At 45.6% G+C, this 20,045-nt stretch overlaps 1 protein-coding gene across 2 annotated transcripts in view; it reads right to left on the bottom strand.

Moving 5' to 3' along the window:
* RIOK1 (RIO kinase 1) overlaps positions 1-20,045 on the bottom strand; it is a 219,907-nt gene that overhangs the window by 101,581 nt on the left and 98,281 nt on the right. For both annotated transcript variants that reach the window (XM_085607225.1, XM_085607226.1), the window contains exon 7: positions 6,208-6,320. In XM_085607225.1, the coding sequence (XP_085463351.1) occupies positions 6,208-6,320 (113 nt within the window). The remainder of the gene's footprint in view (positions 1-6,207; positions 6,321-20,045) is intronic.

The raw sequence follows: 20,045 nt of genomic DNA, 5'->3' as shown, positions 1-20,045 counted from the left end.
TGAGGAGTGTTACCCGAAACCGGTCCCAGGATGCTTGTTTACGGTCCGAGGAGGGTCTGGCAGTTTGGGCTGGACTGTTCCCATGAGGCACAGGGTCAAGGCTGATTTGCATATGGCTGAGTCCAAACTGGGGTGGCGAAGTGAGCTAAAGAACGATTACGGATTCAAACCAGATCTGTTACTGGGGATGAGTGTCTGAAAAATGTCAGCACGCCATCCATCATCTCCTTGTGTTTGCTTTGTTCACCCTAATTTGGTAGGGCATGCCCAGACGTGGGTCCCTTGCTCACTTTGCCACTGGATTCAAGCTAGCCTGGCTGGTGAGGGGTGCTACTCGGAAACCAGCCCCAGGAGGCTTTTTTGCGGTCCAGGGAGGACCTGGCCTGGCAGTTCGGGCTGGAATGTTCCCATGAGGCACAGGGTCAAGACTGATTTGCATATGGCTGGGTCCAAACTGGGGTGGCGAAGTGAGCTAAAGATCAATGATGGATTTAACCCAGATCTGTGACTGGGGTGAGTGTCTGAAACGTTTCAGCACTTCGTCCATCATCTCCTTGTATTTGCATTGCAGAGCATCAGCCTGTTATTTCAGTACACTCAGTTTCTGTGACTATCCACTGACTTTGCCTTATCTTGAACTGTGGCCCAGCACTCAGATGAAAATCATTTCACTCTTCTAACAGCAGCCATCCCTGTCATTATTTGTCCTGGAAGGTAAAGAGATGCAAATACTTCTCAAGTGAACAACTTGTTTGTCATATTTCCCGAAATCCACATAGAGTCTTGGGTAACACATTTTGGCCTGCGAGGGAAAAATCATGTCAACCCTGAAAGACTCATTTTGTAGAATTTTCAAGTTGTGGACCTACACACCCACAAAAATTATTTTCCAATGAATCAGTCAGAACTCTCATCATCTGGAGCCAGAGTTAGATGAACATGCCAGTTCGGGTCCTAATCGGGTCAGGCACTGGTGTTTCTCTGTCATCTTCCCAACTTAGTCCTCCACTCTATGGCTAGAAATAAACATTTTGGTTCAGTTATGAAACTCTAGTTGGTGAATACCCCCTAAAACCCTAGACTCACTGACGTTTTTGGCCTACGCAGTATGTAAATGTGCCAGAAACCAAGGTTGGCGAATAAACCTGAAGACCAGCTTGGCTGTAGAATGTGCACAAGAGTAATAATAAATTAAAAAGGAAAAGTGCTTCAGGATTAATGTACATATACTCGACAAATGGAGCTTTCAACATCTCAATAATGGCACCCACTACTAAAGAGGTCTCCCTGGCCTTGTGTATAGGCTAAGGGCTGCAAGTGTGACCTGCAAATAGATATCCGAATACCACACTTGCAGCTCTCTGGCTGAGTGAGAGCCAGGAAAATGCCTTTCTGAAGCTTTTCTTACTCTGCAGAGTCTCAATTTCAAGTCATTACTGAAGACATTAATAATGGGGCATTAGCGAGAACAGATTTTAGACTAGGTTTCTGATGTTTGGAGAAGCAACAAGGCATTGGAATATACTTCTCTATCGGATCCCATACCCCCTCTTCTTATGGTCTGGCATCATACAATTTGTATGTCTCTGCCCAAGACTGTCCACGGTCTCATCTTTCTTCGCCCCTGATTTATATATCTCCCTCCCTGAGGTCCACCCTTAATCCATGCCTGTAATGATCATTTTCCTCTCTTCTAGGGTAAGTTGGGAATCTTCAAGAATGGCACTCCAGCAGTTTGCCCATGTGAGGCAAGTGGAGATGTGGTGGAGAAAGAATGTGGCAAGCTGCAATGTTAAAAATATTTAAAATAAACAAGGAGTATTGAGATCAAATCCTCATGTACAATGATATTATGAGGCAATACTCATGTGAAGTTACTGCAAAGCTGCTGTAATAGGAGAACCTAGACAACATTAGAATGAAGCAACCTACCAACATCATTGAAGGCATTGGCCATGAGTGGACCAAAGTAGCTGTTTTGACACAATCTTGCACACCTTCCTTCAAGCAAAGACTTGTGAGGGTAGATCTGTCAAAGGCTCGATGTAGGGGTCAATCCCTCACCTCTTTCTTAACGCCTCTGAGGAAATGGCTAACCCTTATGAAAGCCAAACTGTATGTCCTGTAATAAAAACATACAGAGAATGTCCTCTGGAAAGCAGTGCCTGACAGCACTAGGATGAAAAAGTCCAAAGGCAAACAAAAACCTCCAGATTGCTGAACTGCAGGAAAGTTTGGGTAAGTTTGAAGTTTTGCATCTTGGTAAGAGCAGGACTAAATCAGAACTGGACCGGACAGGACTGTAGGAGAGAATATGCCAGTAGGAGTGGAGCAGAGCTTTCAGGACAGTACAGAGCTGCGGCTCGTAGGACTGAAGTAAAGTATCCAACAGCAGGTGCAAGCTGGAGGAGTTGTGACACATTGGTACACTGATCAAAGGTTCTTTATATACTTGTAAAAAAGGAACCGCCTGACAGAAAAGGGCTGGTCCATGAAATGGACATATAGAAAAAGTGTTAACGTTTGTTGGCAATCCGGGCTTGGAGTCAGTTTTTGATGGGCATCTTGGTATGGCCTTTAACTAAAGGGGAACTAAACCAACACTTACCACTCCCAATTGTTCCTGTTGGCGGCCTGGAATCATAACAAAATCACTCTCAACCCAATCAAACTGAGCTGCAGTGCAACCAGTAATACTTCCCTGGACAGCAAATCTCAAAAATGCAACTGGAGCAAACATGTGTTTTCGGTATTTGGAGGATCAGTGTTACATGGGTGTGGTGACCACCACCCCCGACTCTTAAGAGTGCCTTGATAGGATCCTCATTTACCTGTTGCCAGTTCAGAATTTCTCATGGGGAAATTGGCACTCTAGTGCTCATAATCTACCTAAAAACAAGCTTCTGAAGATTGCATACAAACTAGCTTGTAAACTAAGCACATGGTGAAAAGGAGTTTAACAGATGTTAACAACAGAGATGAAACACACAGGCCTTTCAAGTATGAGCCTTATAAACCTGCCTCTCACAAATCCTAGGATTTTTTTAAGTCAGGTGTCTGTGACAAAGATTGAGCTGCAAAGAAATAACACAAAACAGGTGCAGCTCTCTACAAAGCATAGCAAAGCAGATTACAGTAGTACAGCAATGTTCCCTCTAATTTTTTTCATCTGTGTGCGGCAGTGGAGGGTCTCTGTGCGCTGCAACCTTGGCTATGTGCGCCAGGAACCAGACCGCGCGTGTGTGCAGCACAAGGAACCAGACCGCACGCGTGTGCAGCGCCAAATGTCACTCCAAACGTTTACTTAAAAAAGTGAAAAGATGGTGCATTTTTACACATACAGCGCCACGTTAAGGGTCTTAAGGTCGGTTTGCAAATTGGATAAACACTCCATGACATGAATTGGTTACACAGGCAAGTACACTTCAGGTTTAGAAAAGCACAAGACTCCAAGGGGCATATTATCAAGAACGGCGTTAAAATTAACGCCGCTTTAGCGGCAAGAAACTGCCGCTATAGTGGCGATTAATGGGCTTGATAATATGCCCTTGAGAATTCCAATAGAAGTCCATGTTCTGGTGTGAACCTGGGCTTCTAATGGAATGCTCAAGGGCATAATATCAAGCCCATTATCGCCGCTTTAGCTGCAGATTCCTGCTGCTAAAGCGGCAATAATTTTAACGCCATTCTTGATAATATGCCCCCAACGGTGGTACCATCATAAGATTTTACTAAAGATTCTGGAGCACTGTTCATAGGCTGGAGAAATGTTGCCCCTTTTGTTACTTGCAGCTTAGAAGTTTGAATCCTAATATAGAACAGTAAGCTATTAACTATCAAAGAGCTGCATTTCCATTCATTGCAATGGCAGAAAACCTGCGACAGACCACCCGAGCGGAAGAGTAATATAGCTTTTGATTGTAAGAACGTAAGGGTGTTTTTGAACAGTAAATGGACAAATTCAGCCTTAAATTTAAAAATCAGCATCAAGAGGAATAACCTTCAATCATGTTTTACTTGCAGATAAGTTTAAACAAAACACAGAACAAGGCACAGTAGGGCAGCCGATTCAGGGGAGTTCCTCAAATACTAAAATAGATGCCTAAATAACAGCAAACCTCTATACGTCTCAAACCACAAAGTGACTAGCTAGAATTCAAGCTCTGCATTTTCGACCCCAAACCTCCTGCTATGCTACAGGTACCACAAGTGAGAGGGGCTGCAGCTTGCACCACACGCACTACAGCCTCGCAGAGTAACTACATTTAATACAGTTAGTGAGAGTGTGTGTGCCAGAGTATGGGAGCGCATGCCTGAATGTGTGTGACTGGCACATTTCCAGTATAAAGCCGGCGCTGGCATAATGTTGATAATTCTTTGCAAGTTAAGGGAATCCATGGTATGATGGTGCCTACCATTTGAATATAACTAACTCAAGCATAAGGGTGGCAACTCCAATCATCTATGGCACAATGATGCCAAACCCTGGGATAATGCCACCCCCCTCTTGCATAATTGTAAGGCAAAATCCAGCACTGGCAGCAGGAAATGGGAGTCTTTGCCTACGCTCAAACATGTTTTTGAGTGTGTTCTTCATCTATGTTTACACTTTGCTAACATACAAAAAATAGTTAACTAAGAATATAGGCTCTGCGCTGTTCAATCTACTAATCCAAAAACACTTCTGCCACACTCTTTACAACATACAATGCGTTTCAGCTGGGAGCAAGGAACATTACATAAAGCTACTGGTTTTATTGATTAATCCTTTTTATTCAGAAAACCTTTTTTTAGTAAAACACAAATAAAATAGGATTCTCCTCAAGTCAATTCATAAAATCCATGCTTGAATTTGACATATTTCACTACTTCTCCGCAGAGGCATGCTCTGTGTACACACGTAAACCATGCCAGCTAAATGATCTTAGGGTATTACAATGCCAATGGTCTTGTAACTTAACAAGACAATGTATCAATGTGGCTGTGCTCACTCCCTGCTTCGGAGCACCCGGTGAGCCTTTTTATGACAAGCATTCCTACAAAGCAGAATGTTCCTAACTGCAAAACCCTGGCCTGTATGGTGATAATCAAAATAATGTATTCTCAGTATAGCCTGATGGTGCCACAGACTGGACTGCATCATGTTTTGTGTTGGGCTTAAAGGTGCAAATGAGATGAAGTCTTATTTCTAATGAGAACCTAAAGGTGTAGCACCTGAATGTTGCAATGTTTCAGGATGGAGATAAAAAGTGCAGTTATCGAGCTAATACTCTTGTTTCAGCTACCACTCAGCAAGGGGCGCACTGATTGGCAGAGCAGATCACCGTCGCTGTTTGCACGCCCCCATTAGTGCACTTTACTTCAATTGCTTCTTACAGTTTCTTGTAGCTCAAATGGGTGTAATTTCTGATATTTATTTTTTTCCCTATGTTTCATTGCTTGATTTTTGCTCGGGAGAAAATGTCACTCATAGTTGCTGAAATGTCATTCACAATTACAGGGAAATTATTAAAATGCCACACATAGCGATCTGAAACCTTGGCAGCTATGCTAAAGAGCACAGCAAATTTAAAAACACAGCGTGTACTTTCAGAAAGTACACGCTGTGTTTTTAAACTTGCTCTACTCTTATGTTAGTAAAGCGCAGTGCGGGGAAGATTGAGGGCTTTTGTTTAAGTATTCATGTTAATCACAGCCCCTTCATGAGCTGTGATTAACATGAATTCTTAAACAAAAGCCCACAATCTGCCCTGCAAGTGCAGACAGCCGCAAGCCCCCAAGCCCGCTTTACCTTCACTCCCGAGTCCTGGCACACCGCATCCAGGAAGTGAGTGATTTTTGCTGCCACTCGCTTTTCTAAAGCAGCGGCGCGATTCACTCGCAGGATGTCGTGGGTGTGTGCGCGCTGCACATACGGCAGTGCACGCTCACGTTAATAGAGGTGCGTGCACCTTAATGGGAACAGTGAGTACAGGCTACAGAAAAAGGCAGGCAGAAGTGTGGGAGAGACATGGATCGATGGAGTTCTGCACTTCACAACCTCTGGCGTTATTTTTTTAAAACCTGCCTTGGCACAGCCTTTGATCGGACCGCTCGGAGGCAAAGGATTCTTAGAGATATAAGCTGAAGAGAACTCTGCATACAAAAAGAAAATAAAGAACTGAACAATCATGACTCAAATGGAGAGTCCAGATCAATTTTACTCACCTAAATTCTCCGCTTACATACTTATCACGATCTTTAAACATCAATATGGAGGTTTTATAAATCTTTATTGCTCGACTCTCTCCAGTGGATGTACTGGCATGATATACATTGGCCTGGAAAAAGAACCAATACTTTAATGAGTCCTCACAATAAGTGGATATACAACATATTTGACTTGTGGCCTGAAGGCCTTTCTTTTTTCTGTGACACATAGGCAACACAAAAATCTGTCTTTTGGAGGGAGAAATACTTGGTGACAATTTTTCTGCACACCACACAAATCCCACGATGCAACAGCGTAGGAGCTAGAAATATGCTACCATGAAACAATGGACCAATTACTATTTTATGTAAACAGCAGGACTATGCATTAACCCAATAATGTCGTAACAGCAGAACCATACTATAAATACCAAAGATTACAACATAACGAAGTACATCAAAAGCAGTATACCCACCATCTGCATTATCTAAACTCCATCTTATGAATGCTGCTCTTCAGGCAGCTACGTATTTCTTCTGTTGCATTTATTTTAAACAAACCATATAAGAGCGGTTTTGCAATTTTGAAAGCTATGGTAATATTTTGAGCACTGAACTGAGGGACAGTAAAGAGGAAGAAGGATTTTAAAATAGTACGTAAACGTATTTGATATTGTTTTTTTCATGCTTCGTTGTATAATATGGAATGTAGGCATTAATCACTAACTGCTAGTAATTTCAATATTTAGAAGGAAAACAATCGATCAACTTTTGGGAAGTTCAGTTGTGAGGTTTGTACTCTGGATCAGATTTTTGTGTTTCAAAGCATTTTTCAAGATAGCAAGAGTGTCACAAGGGACCATGCGTCATGTTAGGTGTGCACGGCCTGCGATGGTTTAGGAGGGCCGTAGACACATGCCTTAGGGAGAATGCATGCCCAGGTGCGCTTGGTCTTTGCCAGTCGTACGAGAGCCGAGAGTCAGGACTGGCATGCATGCCATCTATATTAGTACAGCTTTGGAAGATAAGAGTCTCCACAACAACACGTGTAACATCATTGTGCAATATCTAGTATAAAAGTGGGATATTGAAAGATTATCTGCAATACTGGTTTGAGCCTATTGACCCACTTGATTTCAGGCACTGATGTGTACATTTTACTAGACATACTGGTCTAGTGATATAAATGAATTCAGAGTCACGTTTGACTGGTAAGTTCTGAAGGATGGCAGAGTCAAACAAGCACTGGCAAAGCCAATAGGTCTTACCTATGCAGGAGCTATTGGCTTTGCCAATGTGTTTTAGCAATGTTGTGCACCAGCTTGGCTGCTGTTCAGCATGGCTCAAAGTTAGTGATGTAAAGGGGAGTGGCATGGAGTGACGTAGAGTGGAGTGACATAGAGTGGAGTGCCATAGAGAGGCCTGTCATAGAGTGGAGTAGCAGAGTATTGCAGAGTGCAGTGGCATAGAGTGTCATACAGGGCTGTGACACAGTGGAGTGGCATGCAGTGGAGTGGCATAGGCTGTCTTAGAGTGCAGTGACAAAGGGGAGTGGCATAGAGTGGAGTAGTGTGTAATAGAATAGAGTGGTAATGAGTGGAGTGACAAAGAGTTGAGTAGTGTGTAATAGAATAGAGTGACGGGCTGTAGAGTGGAGGGGCGTCTGGTGGTGGAGTGTCAGGCCGTACAGTGGAGTGGCGTACAATGGGGGGAACGTGTCGTAGAGTGTATTGTTGTGTCAGAGTGTAGTGTAATGTCATAAATTGGAGTGGAGTGGCATGTCGTAGAGTGGAGCGGTGTACAGTGGAAGGACGTGTCGTAGAGTGGACTGCTGGGTCGTGGAGTGGCATGTTGTAGAGTAGGCAGAAGTGGCATGTCGTCGAGTGGCGTCGAGTGGAGAGGTGTGTCTTAGAGGGTAGTGGCATGTCGTAAAGTAGAGTGGAATGGCATAGAGTGGAGGGACGTATCTCACAGTATCTTTTACCTCTGCCTACCTTTGTGGATCCACTGGACTCTGTGCACACTATACCTTACTTTTGTAGGAAGCCGTCTCTTCATATACTATACCAGAGTGCAGTGGCATAGAGTGGAGTGATGCAGAGTAGAAGGGCATAGAGTGTAGTGGCCTAGAGTGTAATGGCATACAGTAGAGATGTACAAAGTATGAGCAGCGACGTAGAGTGCAGTGACATATATAGTGAAGTGGTGCAGATTAGAGTGGGATAGGGTTCAGTGATGGAGAGTGCAGAGTTGTAGAGTGGCGTAGAGTAGAGTGGCCAAGAGAGCAGCGGCGTACAGTGGTGCAGAGTAGAATAAAGTGGCGTAGAGTCCAGTGACGTAGAGTGCAGTGGCATAGAGTACAGTGGAGTGGCATAGAGTGAAGTGGTGCAGAGCAGATTATAGTGGCATACAGTTGATTAGCATAAAGTGCACTGGCATAGCACGGATGTGGAATTCCTGTAGCCCGACGCTCAGGACATATTGTTTGGGGACAAGGGCAACAAGTTTCATGTGTATTTTGTCCTTGGGACAAGTAGGCCCAATGTATGGCATTGTTCTCCATTCTGTCCATCAATTGTTCTTTTTGCATTTGTCATCCCGAGTGGGACGGGTATGCCCAGACGTGGATCCCGTGTTCTCCATGGCAATGGAGTCAAGCTATCCTGGCTGATGAGGGGTGAAACCCCGAAACCAGTCCTAGGATGCTTGTTTCCAGTCGAGGGAGGACCTAGCCTGCAGCTCGTGCTGGACTGTTCCCATTGATTTGCATATGGCTGGATCCAAACTGGAATGACATGGGGAGCTAAACAAACGATGGATTTAGGCCAAGAGCTCTGTACTGGGGTGAATGTATGAAATTGTTCTGCAGTCTGTCCATCAATTGATCTTTTTGCATTTGTCAACCCCCTGCAGCACAAACTCTTTGACTGCGAGTTTGCAGTAACACATTATGGATCAGGGATGGACACTGTCTGCAGTTAAGGTAATATTTTTGTCCATGTGTTAATGCTGTTCAAATTTGTATTTATGGTTCATTAATTGAAAGCCCTTATTATTAGGGTGAGCGCTCCAAGTAAATGTTGTAAGACCTGACTGCACTATTGACAGTGGTTTCAGTATTAACAAGCATTTACAATGCAATACGTCTCGCACTGACATTATTTTGAGCTAGTGATATTGTAAATGACATTGTTTTTTTATATTGTTTTTCTTTTGTAAAAAATAAATCAAAGGCATTGAAATTAAAAATGCAAATAGTCAAATGTTTTGTAAATGCAAAACCTATTGTATTGCATTTACATGAGTGTGAGCTATTGGCATTGTAAATGCTAATGGCTAATATTAATGTGATTTTTTTAAACTAGATAAATATAATGAATTTTTAATGCTAATAGCAGAAACTCATGTAAATGGGATACTTACTGACAACTAAAATGAAGTATTTTCCTGGATATTTAACAAAGCAATGCAATAGGTTTTGCATTTATATTAGTTTGAGCAATTGACATTGTAAATTACGTGTTTTTAAAGAAAACATTAATAAAAGGCCTTGTTATTTTCAATTGACAATAGCTACCAAACGTACTAATGGTATTTACAATATGTGGCCTTTAATAAGGTACACAAACACAGCCTTGTTACTAAAGAATTAACATGGTAAGTAGTACGTATGTGTTGTACAATGTGCATATGTATTTTTTGGACGATTTATGCTCCTGTTCCCGTAGCTCGGCTAAAAGTGGGCGAACAATGCATAAAACACCCAGCCATGCCACTGCAGCACTCCTAAGGATAGGCTTTGCAAGAATGACAAAGTAGGTTGAGTCCATGTGTGCGCAGGGGAGACAGGTTTTCATGTGAAAGGGACTTAAAAATGTAGAAAGCCTTCCCTATAAACAAATGGGGGAAAATGGGATCGTTGAAACAAAATATGCTGATGGCACATAAGGCTGAAATCGAGGGACCCAGCATACGCTTAAATGTATTTACATCAGCCTGTTTTAAAAGGGGTTTCCCTTGATGACTCCTCCCCTGTAAAATGGCCGCAGCCTAGACTGTGGGTGGGCTTACGTCCACCAACAAACTTGCCTTCTTTCCTACCTTAGCACACTGCTCCATGCATGGTGCATTTTACAGGGGTCTCTAGGGTGTCAGCTATGCCTAGAATGGCGAGGCAAAGAAATCCCGTCCTTTTGTGCTGAAAGGCTTTTTGTGCCCCAACCCCCTCCCCCCTGTTTATTTTAGTGCTTGGGCAGTAACATTTATTATTGTAGCGCTTTAACACTAGTGATTATTATAGCGCTTTAACACTAGTGATGGAAGGCGGGCACACGCTGTGAAGCAGGGATGTGTGTGCAAGCTTTTTAGGTCTCGCCTGGCGTAGACTGCGCAGACATGCACACTCTCGCTGGCGAGATTTAATGAGTTAGAGGAGATTTCTCTAGTGGGCTTTAAGCCCCGCCCCTCTTTTCCATTGGCTGGCGTCACCGTTTATGCTAAACGGTGGCCAGCCATTGGAAAAGAGTGTCTAGTGACATACACTTTTCTCTTTTAGAGCCATCCCAGATGGACTGGCTCGGTTCCTTTACGTCTGTGTTAACAGCTTTTCTTATCTTTATGGGGCCATGTGTTTCAAACATATGGCCCCATAAAGACAAGAAAGCTTTCGTAAAGGACGAAAGTGAAAGCGGACTGGGGAGCAGTGGGGGCTCTGCAGGCGCCTGTGCGGGAGGGAGGGCGGGTCATCGGAGGGACAGATCACTTGTTTGTTCCCTCACGAGGTAAATAAACCGGGTGATACAAATATTGAACTAGCAAACACTTAATAAAACAGGTTATTTTGCAATTCTTTGGTTGCACAAGAACACAGAACCGCATGAGCAGGCCCCGTCATGTGCACCGTGGCTGGCGAGGGCTGGCACTGTACAGAACCAGAGTGGTGAAAAGACATGTCCGCGGGGGCTGGGTGTGCCCAGAGTATACCAGAGGGTACCGCGGGCGCCTCTCAGCAGATCTGGCTCTGTGTGAGTCTGTGCAAACCCCGTGCCTACCCAGAGCCTGGCAAGCTGCGGACAATGTCAGGTGCGGCCCTATATGTGCAATTGTTACAAGTTGCCACTGTCTGTGTTGGATTTAATAGAAGCTGCCTCAGGCTTCCTTCCTGCGTGAGGCCAGGTGGGAAGGCGCTGTCCTTAATCCTTCCCGTCATCATGTGTGTTACAGGATGGTTTCCGTCGCAGTGGGGGAGTCCATGCCAGGCTTTCAAGGTGACCTCGCTTGACTTAAATGAGAAACTCTTGTTCATTTCTTGTATATAAATATATCTCGTTAGTATTCGGCATGAACCTGGCTGTCCTGGACTTTCGCTGGACACCCCGCGCCATAGAAAGCGGTTTGATGTAAGGCTCACCAGTATGAATATTGTTGTAACCCTTTTCACTCTTTCACCAATCGTAGGGGCATGACCTAGGGCAACACGCCTGCATCTTCACCACACACCCCCTCTGATTTGTATCCTGAGCACAACATTTTTCACTGTTTAACAAACGACACAACTTTCAGCATTCTGGCCGACATATTTCTCGTGATTTGTTTTACATTTTATTTCCTGAACTTCGCTTTTCTCAAGAAAGTTAGTTCCTTCAATTTTTAATAAACTGTTGAGGCTGCTGAGAAATCACTTTGTGTATGGGACAAGCTACACTTATTTATTTTAATGGACAGCAAGTAAACTAAATGTAGTCGAGATGGAGAGACAATGGTTGTATGACTTCAACAGAAGCCGTGCCCTCATGCCTTCTGCTGAAATATTCAGATATTAGAAAAGCACCAAAAATGGGCACCTCTAAAGTGCTGTGTGTTTTACAGAGTACGCAAGGCAACAGGGAATGGACTTCTTGCCAATAAAAACGCTGAGTCACCCTTTGTAGTCATCCTGCGGTGTTTCCTAAAGGCGCTCAACGTTGGTGCATTGAATGGTGATGGCTGTAGGTTGGCATTAGTTTATTGGGAGGTGGTGACTGGGAGATGTGCTCTGATGGCACAGTTACATTCTAGTCCGTGGCCCTAAAACATAAGTTCGAACTCCATCTTCCCACGTCAACGAGTTGTGTGATCCTGAGCCAATCACTTTATTAATATGTACCCCAACTTACTTCTCTGCTAAAAAAATAGTTTGCATAGAGACATTTAATGGTATTTATTTTGCTTAACTTAACAGTTGGATTTGCAGAAGCATATATTCTTACATGTTTAGACATTGCGATGCCACAGTTTGCCCCCAGGGTGCGGATGTTTGTCTGTTTGGCACAGTAGTCTGTGGGCGGGGCCTTAGTACATGAACGCTGCTGCAGGCAGAGCCTTCCACTGAAAGGTTGAGGGGATGGCCCCCGACAGCCGCACACATGCTGGATTTCAGTACTCCTGGGTCCGCCTGGTCCTTGCACACCCCAGCCCTACAACCCAGCACTGCACGGGGGAGCGGCAGAGCACACACGACTCACCCCTACAAAAGATGTTAAAGGCTCGTGTCATCGCTCCCCTATAACTGCAGAAAACTGCAGAATAATGCAACTTTATTCTGATTATTGAATGAAAACAATAAAAGAACGATCTGGGAAAAAAATACACATTTTCCCGGGTGTAATTATAACTACACCAGCGATATACGCAAAATTCCAGAATTTTGTGTTGTGGGAAAAGTCAGGTGCCAATAGGTCTCGCCTTTGGGACCTTATAAGTGTTTAGTTATCCAGCACAATATCCTTGGTGCAACATCAACTGTTGCATAGCTAAACACTTATAAGGTCCCAAAGGTGAGACCTATTGGCTATGCCAATGCTTGTTGTAGTACATGCAGTTTTGTTGGAGTGGGGGCGTCGTTTGTTTTGATTTGGTATGGCCTGGGGCGCTGTTCTATTGCCTGGCATTTCCAACGGGGTACAGCGTTTCTTCTTTAGCAGTTGCGTACATTAGCGACCCCTGTTATATCCTATTGTGTTGCACTCCTTTCTTGCGCAAATTATTACACCTTAGGGAATGGGCAGCAAGAACTGATAGGGATGCTAGACTGACTCTTTGTAAGATGATAAAACACTATGCTGGTAGGATAGCTTGGTGAGCTAGTGCGCCTGCTGCAGAGATCTGGGCGGAAGCTATGTGCAGCTGGGTGTGGTCGCTGCAAGCTAAATCAGTATGATAGTTCTGAAGATGCACAGATGTGTACAACTCAGATAGGCAGTATGTAATCTACAGTGAAACAAAGTGCTAGTTTAAAAGAACAATGTGATCATATTAATTATTAAACAACAGGGTCTAGCGCCAGTCGAACCTTAAATATGCAATGTATTTTACCCATGCAATAATGTCAGGTTATAGCGCAGCTTATGTGATATTGAAGTTTACAAATGCTGTTCGCAGGATCCCTTTATTGCAGCAGATAAACCCGTCCCCATGTTATATACTCTATGTATTGCAGGGGCGGAAATAGTAGGTTTGAAGTAGCAAGCAACTTTAAGGTATTTTTCTGTAAACCAGTATGTATGTCTGTTGAATAATCCTTTAAAGTCAATGATTAGAGCGGCAGACCCTGATGCAGAGGTCTAGCCCGGGACCAGGGTTCAATTCCCCGCCTCGGCGGGTCTTGGGCTCAAAAATTCCACAGACCTGATAATTCTCGCCTCGGTGCCTATTCCAATCATGGAGTCCCACTCTGCAACTCTGGGCAATAGCTTGCTTAATCTCCACAACGGCCCCCACAACGCTAAGGATGCCTGGCCTCCACCTTGGGGGTGCCTAGGAGTGGACGCCTCACAGGGAAAGACAGGATGGGTTCCACAGCGGTATTCGTACAAGCGCCTTGAGACCCTTGCGGGTGAGTAGTGCGCTATACAAGTATCAAATTTTAAAAAGTTCCACATGTTCACAACTGAAATCCCACATCCGTGTGGCGAGGTCTTCACTGCAGCCACACTGAAGCATGGCTGCTATGCACAGGACGTCATGAACCTTAAGGATGAATGTGGTGTCTCTAAACACGCGAAAGTTTGAGGCCTGCTGGGAACTGTAGTTCTATGGCATATAGCGTGTCCAGCACTCTATGATGACCACCAGGCTTTCCTTCCTTGCAAGGCTCAGTGCGCGCAGCTTCAAAGCACTGTTTCCTGCACACAGACCGCACTAAGCCGGAAGCGGAAGCATGACTTCCAGTCCCACCCCCTGACAAGGCTGTAACAGATGCAATAAGCTGGCAATGCAGCGTAGTGGGTTGAGCATCTGTTGCGGGGCACTGTGTGTGTGACATCCAGCGCAAAGGTTCCGCTAACACGGGGCCAGCGTAGCCTTTCATCCTTCTCAGACTTTTAACATGAATGCCATTGAGTGGACGATAAATACACTTATTAAAAAACCGCCAACAGAAAATATAGTTTGTGGCGAGCACTACATGAATGGTCATGCTAATGACACACATACCCAGCAGAGTAGCATAATAAACATTGCCTACTGCACACCACACTCATAACCTGAATAGCACGCATCAGGCACAACCAGGCCGGTTCTAGCGGGTTGGCCGGGCCCACCCAAACATGAGCCTGGCCCACCCAAACATGAGCCTAGGCCCTGGCAGTGACGGCACGAAGGCCAGTAGTAAATTGCCTCTTTCTTTTAAAACGTTCCTCCGAACGTTGTTTTTTTTTCTTCCTGTTCTGGGAGTTGCTTGATTGGGCCTGGGCTCTCTCTCACAGGCACACCCAATCAAGCATCTCCTTTTAGAAAGGTGGGCTGTGTCCCTGTCCACTCGTTCAGGTAAAATAAAGGCATGGCAAAGGGGACAAATCCTCTCTTTGTCACCGGGTAACCTTAACCGTTCTGCTGTGGGGATATTCCCTTTTCTATTCCATGCTGGGAAAAAAAGTTTGTTTCTCGGGATTCACCTTTCCTGGCCCCTGCAGCTGCTTATCAGATCGAGCTGTGACTCTGAACCTAGCAGGTGAGAGAATGTCTGGCTATTTGTTCTTCTTTTTGAAATCATCAGAGAAGGCCCAGCAAGACACATACCTCCTGTATGCTTTATTTAAACTGTTTCTATCATTATCAAGGCCGGCTCTGCTATGGATGTAGGACAACAATAAAAATGTCCAGATAACTGGTGATTATTGATCCTGCCAATTCTTTGTCTGTTGGTAGTTTTGAAATGCAGTTAAACTGTATTTTATGTGGATAGCCGAGTGTGTTACTGCCTTTGTCACATAGATTCTTGTGTTACTTGCAGTTCAGAAATTACAATCCTATTATAGGACAGTGACCTATGAACTGTCATCAAAGAGCTGCATGCAAACCTGAATGATATAGTTAGAACTTCTCCAGTCTTTCATTATTCTAATGTTGCTAAAAAGTCCTGAGTTTGTGCTTCCCCAGACCAAACCCTCTTAAAATATACTGCCCACCAGTATGGATGACATGTGATTCCTACACCTTGTAATCCTCATTGGCTTATGTGACATTCCCTGCAGACTGATTTACATACTTGCATGATTGATTGTCTCTGTATAATGTGTTTGTGATCTAAAGTACTGTGACACCCTACACTGATATGAGTAGCGATATACGACAAATTAAATGCATATGAGAGAGAGGCTACAGAGAGATGAGAGGTACTGGTGGAGGGTGTTTGTGAGGGTGTGCGAGAAAGAGGTCAATAGGGGAAAGGGCTATGGAGAGATGAGGGGCACTGGAGAAGGGTGGTAGTGAGGGAGTGCAAGAAGGAGGTCAATGGGGGGCTACGGAGTAATGAGGGGTGCAGGTGGAGGGTGGTAGTGAGGGAATCTGAGGAGGAGGTCAATGGCGGGGCTATGGAGAAATGAGGGGTGCTGGTAGAGGGTGGCAGTGAGGGAATCCGAGGAGGAGGTCAATAGGGGGAGGGGCTACGGAGAGATGAGGGGCGCTGGTGGAGGGTGGCAGTGAGGGAATCCGAGAAGGTCAATGGGTGGGGGGGCTACAGAGCGCTGCTGGAGGATGGCAGTGAGGGAGTCTGAGGAGGAAGTCAATAGGAGGGGGCTACAGAGAGTTGAGGGGCACTGGAGGAGGGTGGCAGTGAGGGAATCCGAGGAGGAGATCATGAGGGGGAGGGACTATGGAGAGATGAGGGGCACTGGAGGAGGGTGTCAGTGAGGGAGTCTGAGGAGGAGTTCATGCGGGGGAGGGGCTATGAAGAGATGAGAGGCACTGGAGGAGGGTGGTAATGAGGGAGTCTGAGGAGGAGGTAATGAGGGGGAAGGGCTATGGAGAGATGAGAGGCACTGGAGGAGAGTGGTAATGAGGGAGTTCGAGAAGGAGGTCAATGGGGGGGCTACGGAGAGATGAGGGGTGCTGGTGGAGGGTGGCAATGAGGGAATCCGAGGAGGAGGTCATGAGGGAGAGCCCGAGAAGTGTCACTTGCCTGATACTCCCACCTCAGAAACCTCCTCTACCCATCAAAGGGACATTACATAGAAAAAAACACTTTTTGAGAGAGAACATTTAGAAAAAGATTTGGAAAGAAAATAATGCGTTTTACTGGGCTCTTTTAAGACTAAGGAGAGATAAACGAGGGCCCTGAAGCAGGCCTGGCTAGACACATAAGTGACAAATTGGGCCCGCAGTGGCCTTCCCGAATGCATCCTTGGCCCACCCAAATAAAAATTCCTGGAGCCGGGCCTGGGCACAACACTGCACACACGTCTGACATAGCACAGAGGGAAGTAGGGTAGTGCTGACTACAGCCATGCCCACGAAAACATACACAGCGCGTTACAAGAGCAAACATCAGGACAGAACCCCCGAACACCTCCTTAACCTAGGAGGGATCTCGCGAGCCCTCGCTGGCACCAGCTACTCGCCACACAGACAGCGGGCACGAGTGCCAGCCGAGGGGATGCATCGAATATGCTACTTACCAGTATGCATCTGTTCTTGGCATGTAGAGCTGCTGACATTCATATCTGTGCATAGATCGCCGCCTAGTGTTGGGTCCGGATGATTGCACATTGTTGTCCTGGAAGAGTCTTCGAAGTATCACGAGATAGGTGGCTCCTCCCCTGGACTACAGTGCGCATGGGCATCCCCTCCATCCTTAGATTGTTTTTCGCCATTGTGGCATAGATGGAGTGTAATACAGTGAATGATGACCATGCTAACTAGTAATTACTGAATGCTACAGCTGCTACAGGCGCCGGGGAGGAGGGTGGGCGAAATGAATGTCAGCAGCCCTACATGCCAAGAACAGATGCATACTGGTAAGTAGCATATTCGGTTCGAGGCATGTGGGCTGCTGAATTCATATCTGTGCATAGATTATATAGCAGTCCCTCCATTTAGCAACGGCTTCCCGTGCCAGCTGCAGCAGTCTGAAAAAGAGTTTTGAGAACAGCCTGTCCTACAGCTGCCTGCTGTCTTGAGTGTACATCTACACAGTAGTGCTTGGTAAATGTATGTATAGTGGACCATGTGGCTGCTCTACATATCTCCTCTAAAGGAATATTTCCCAGGAAAGCCATGGAGGCCCCTAACTTCCGTGTGGAGTGGGCTCTTGGAGGAATTGTTAGTGTGCGCTTAGCTTTTTCATAGCAAATATGTATACACTTAACGATCCACCTAGCTATTCCTGCTTTGGAAATGGGGTTGCCTTTGTACTGTGGGGAAAAGGCAACAAACAGTTGTTTTGTTTTCCTGAAATTTTGTGTTCTGTCAATATAGTACAGGAGAGCTCTTTTGATATCAAGAGTGTGGAGCATTCTCTCTGCTACATTCTCAGGATTAGGATAAAACACTGGTAGTTCTATGGATTGGTTCATATGGAACTGCGAAATTACCTTGGGCATGAAAGTAGGGTTGGTGCGTAGTACTACCCTGTTAGCATGAACCTGTATAAATGGCTCTTGAATGGTTAGTGCCTGAAGTTCACTAACTCTTCTTAGGGAAGTAATGGCAACTAGGAAAGATACTTTCCATGTTAGAAATTGAATCTCACAAGAGTGTAGAGGTTCAAAAGGTGGTCCCATCAGTCTGGTGAGGACCACATTTAGGTTCCAGACTGGTGAAGGAGGGTGTCTTGGAGGAATCACACGTTTGAGTCCCTCCAAGAAAGCTCTGATGGCAGGCACTTTGAACAGTGAGAGGTGCTGCCTGTTCTGAAGGTAAGCTGCCAGTGCGGTTAAATGTATACGGATGGAATTGTATGCGAGATTGCATCGGTATAAGTGTAATAGATAACAGATAATGTTTTGCGTTGATGCATCCAGCGGATTGATGTCATTATTTTTACAATAAATGACAAATCTTTTCCACTTAGCCGCATAGCAGGCTCTGGTAGTGGGTCTCCGTGCCTCTTTGATGATATTCATACATTGTGGAGGCAAGTTTAGGTAGCCAAATTCTAAGATCTCAGGAGCCAGATCGCCAGGTTCAGCAGTTGCGGATCTGGGTGCTGAATCTCGCCATGGCTCTGCGTTAAAAGCGTGGGTGTTAGCCGTAGTCGTTGATGCGGTACCACGGAGTGTTCCAGAAACGTGGTGTACCATGGTTGGCGTGCCCACGTTGGAGCAACCAGGATGAGCGTCATTGAGTGTTGTCTCAGTTTGCGTGCCACCAGCGGTATTAAGGGTGCTGGGGAAAAGCGTACGCAAATCTGCCTGACCAGTTCATCCATATTGCATTGCCCTGCGACTGTGGATGTGGGAACCTGGCGGCAAAGTTTTGGCATTTTGCGTTTTCCCTTGTGGCGAATAGGTCTATCTCTGGATGACCCCACCGTTGGAAGTACGGTTGGAGTACTGATGGATGTATCTCCCACTCGTGTATTTGGTGGCTGTGTCTGCTGAGCAGATCCGCCATCTGGTTGTCCATGCCCGGGAGGTGTTCCGCCATGAGGAAGATGTTCCTCTGAATGGCCCACTTCCACATGCTCTGAGCCAGATGAGACAACTGTGGGGAGTGTGTCCCTCCCTGCTTTTGTATGTAGTACATGGCGGTCATGTTGTCCGTCCGGATCAACACGACTTTGTTGCACAAGTGTACTTTGAATGCCTTCATTGCAAGGAAGATTACCATGAGTTCCAGAAGGTTGATGTGCATCCTCCTTTGCTGTGTCGTCCATAGTCCCTGCACTGTGTAATTGAGTACATGAGCTCCCCATCCCTGGAGAGACGCATCTGCCGTCAGTATGATTTGTGGGACAGGCTCTCGGAACGGTCGGCCCTTGCAAAGGTTTTTTGGATTCCACCAATGCAGAGAGTTGTATGCCCGACCGCTCACCAACACTAGGTCCTTCAATTGTCCGTGAGCCTGATTCCACGGACGTGCCAAGCACTCCTGAAGCGGGCACATATATAACCTCGCATGCGGGACTATGAAGATGCAGGAGGCCATCATGCCTATCAACTGCATAAACACTGGTGCCGGTAGTGAGTGTTGAGGTTTGAACTTTGTTATGAGCAACTGCATGCTGTTGATCCTTACTGAATTGGGCTGTGCCTTGGCTGCCAGTGTCTATGGTCGCGCCTAGGTACTGCTGTACGTGGGTGGGTTGAAGGTGGGACTTTGGATAATTCAGGGAGAAGCCAAGGCTGTGAAGAAGGTGAATGGTGTGGGTTACGTGGTTGGCACACTGCTGGGCCGACCTTCCCTGGATAAGCCAGTCGTCCAGATAAGGATAGACATGTATGTGCTGTCTCCTTAAGTGTGCCGCCACTGTTGCCAGGCACTTGGTGAACACTCTGGGTGCCGTTGTTACTCCGAAAGGGAGGACTTTGAACTGGTAATGTTGGTTGAGAACAGAGAACCTGAGATATTTTCTGTGTGACGGGTGTATGGGTATATGG

This window comes from Triturus cristatus, chromosome 5_2 (assembly GCF_964204655.1).
Source record: "Triturus cristatus chromosome 5_2, aTriCri1.1, whole genome shotgun sequence".
Lineage (NCBI taxonomy): Eukaryota > Metazoa > Chordata > Amphibia > Caudata > Salamandridae > Triturus > Triturus cristatus.
The sequence above is the reverse complement of the archived record's forward strand: the minus strand, read 5'-3'. Positions and strand labels throughout refer to the sequence as shown.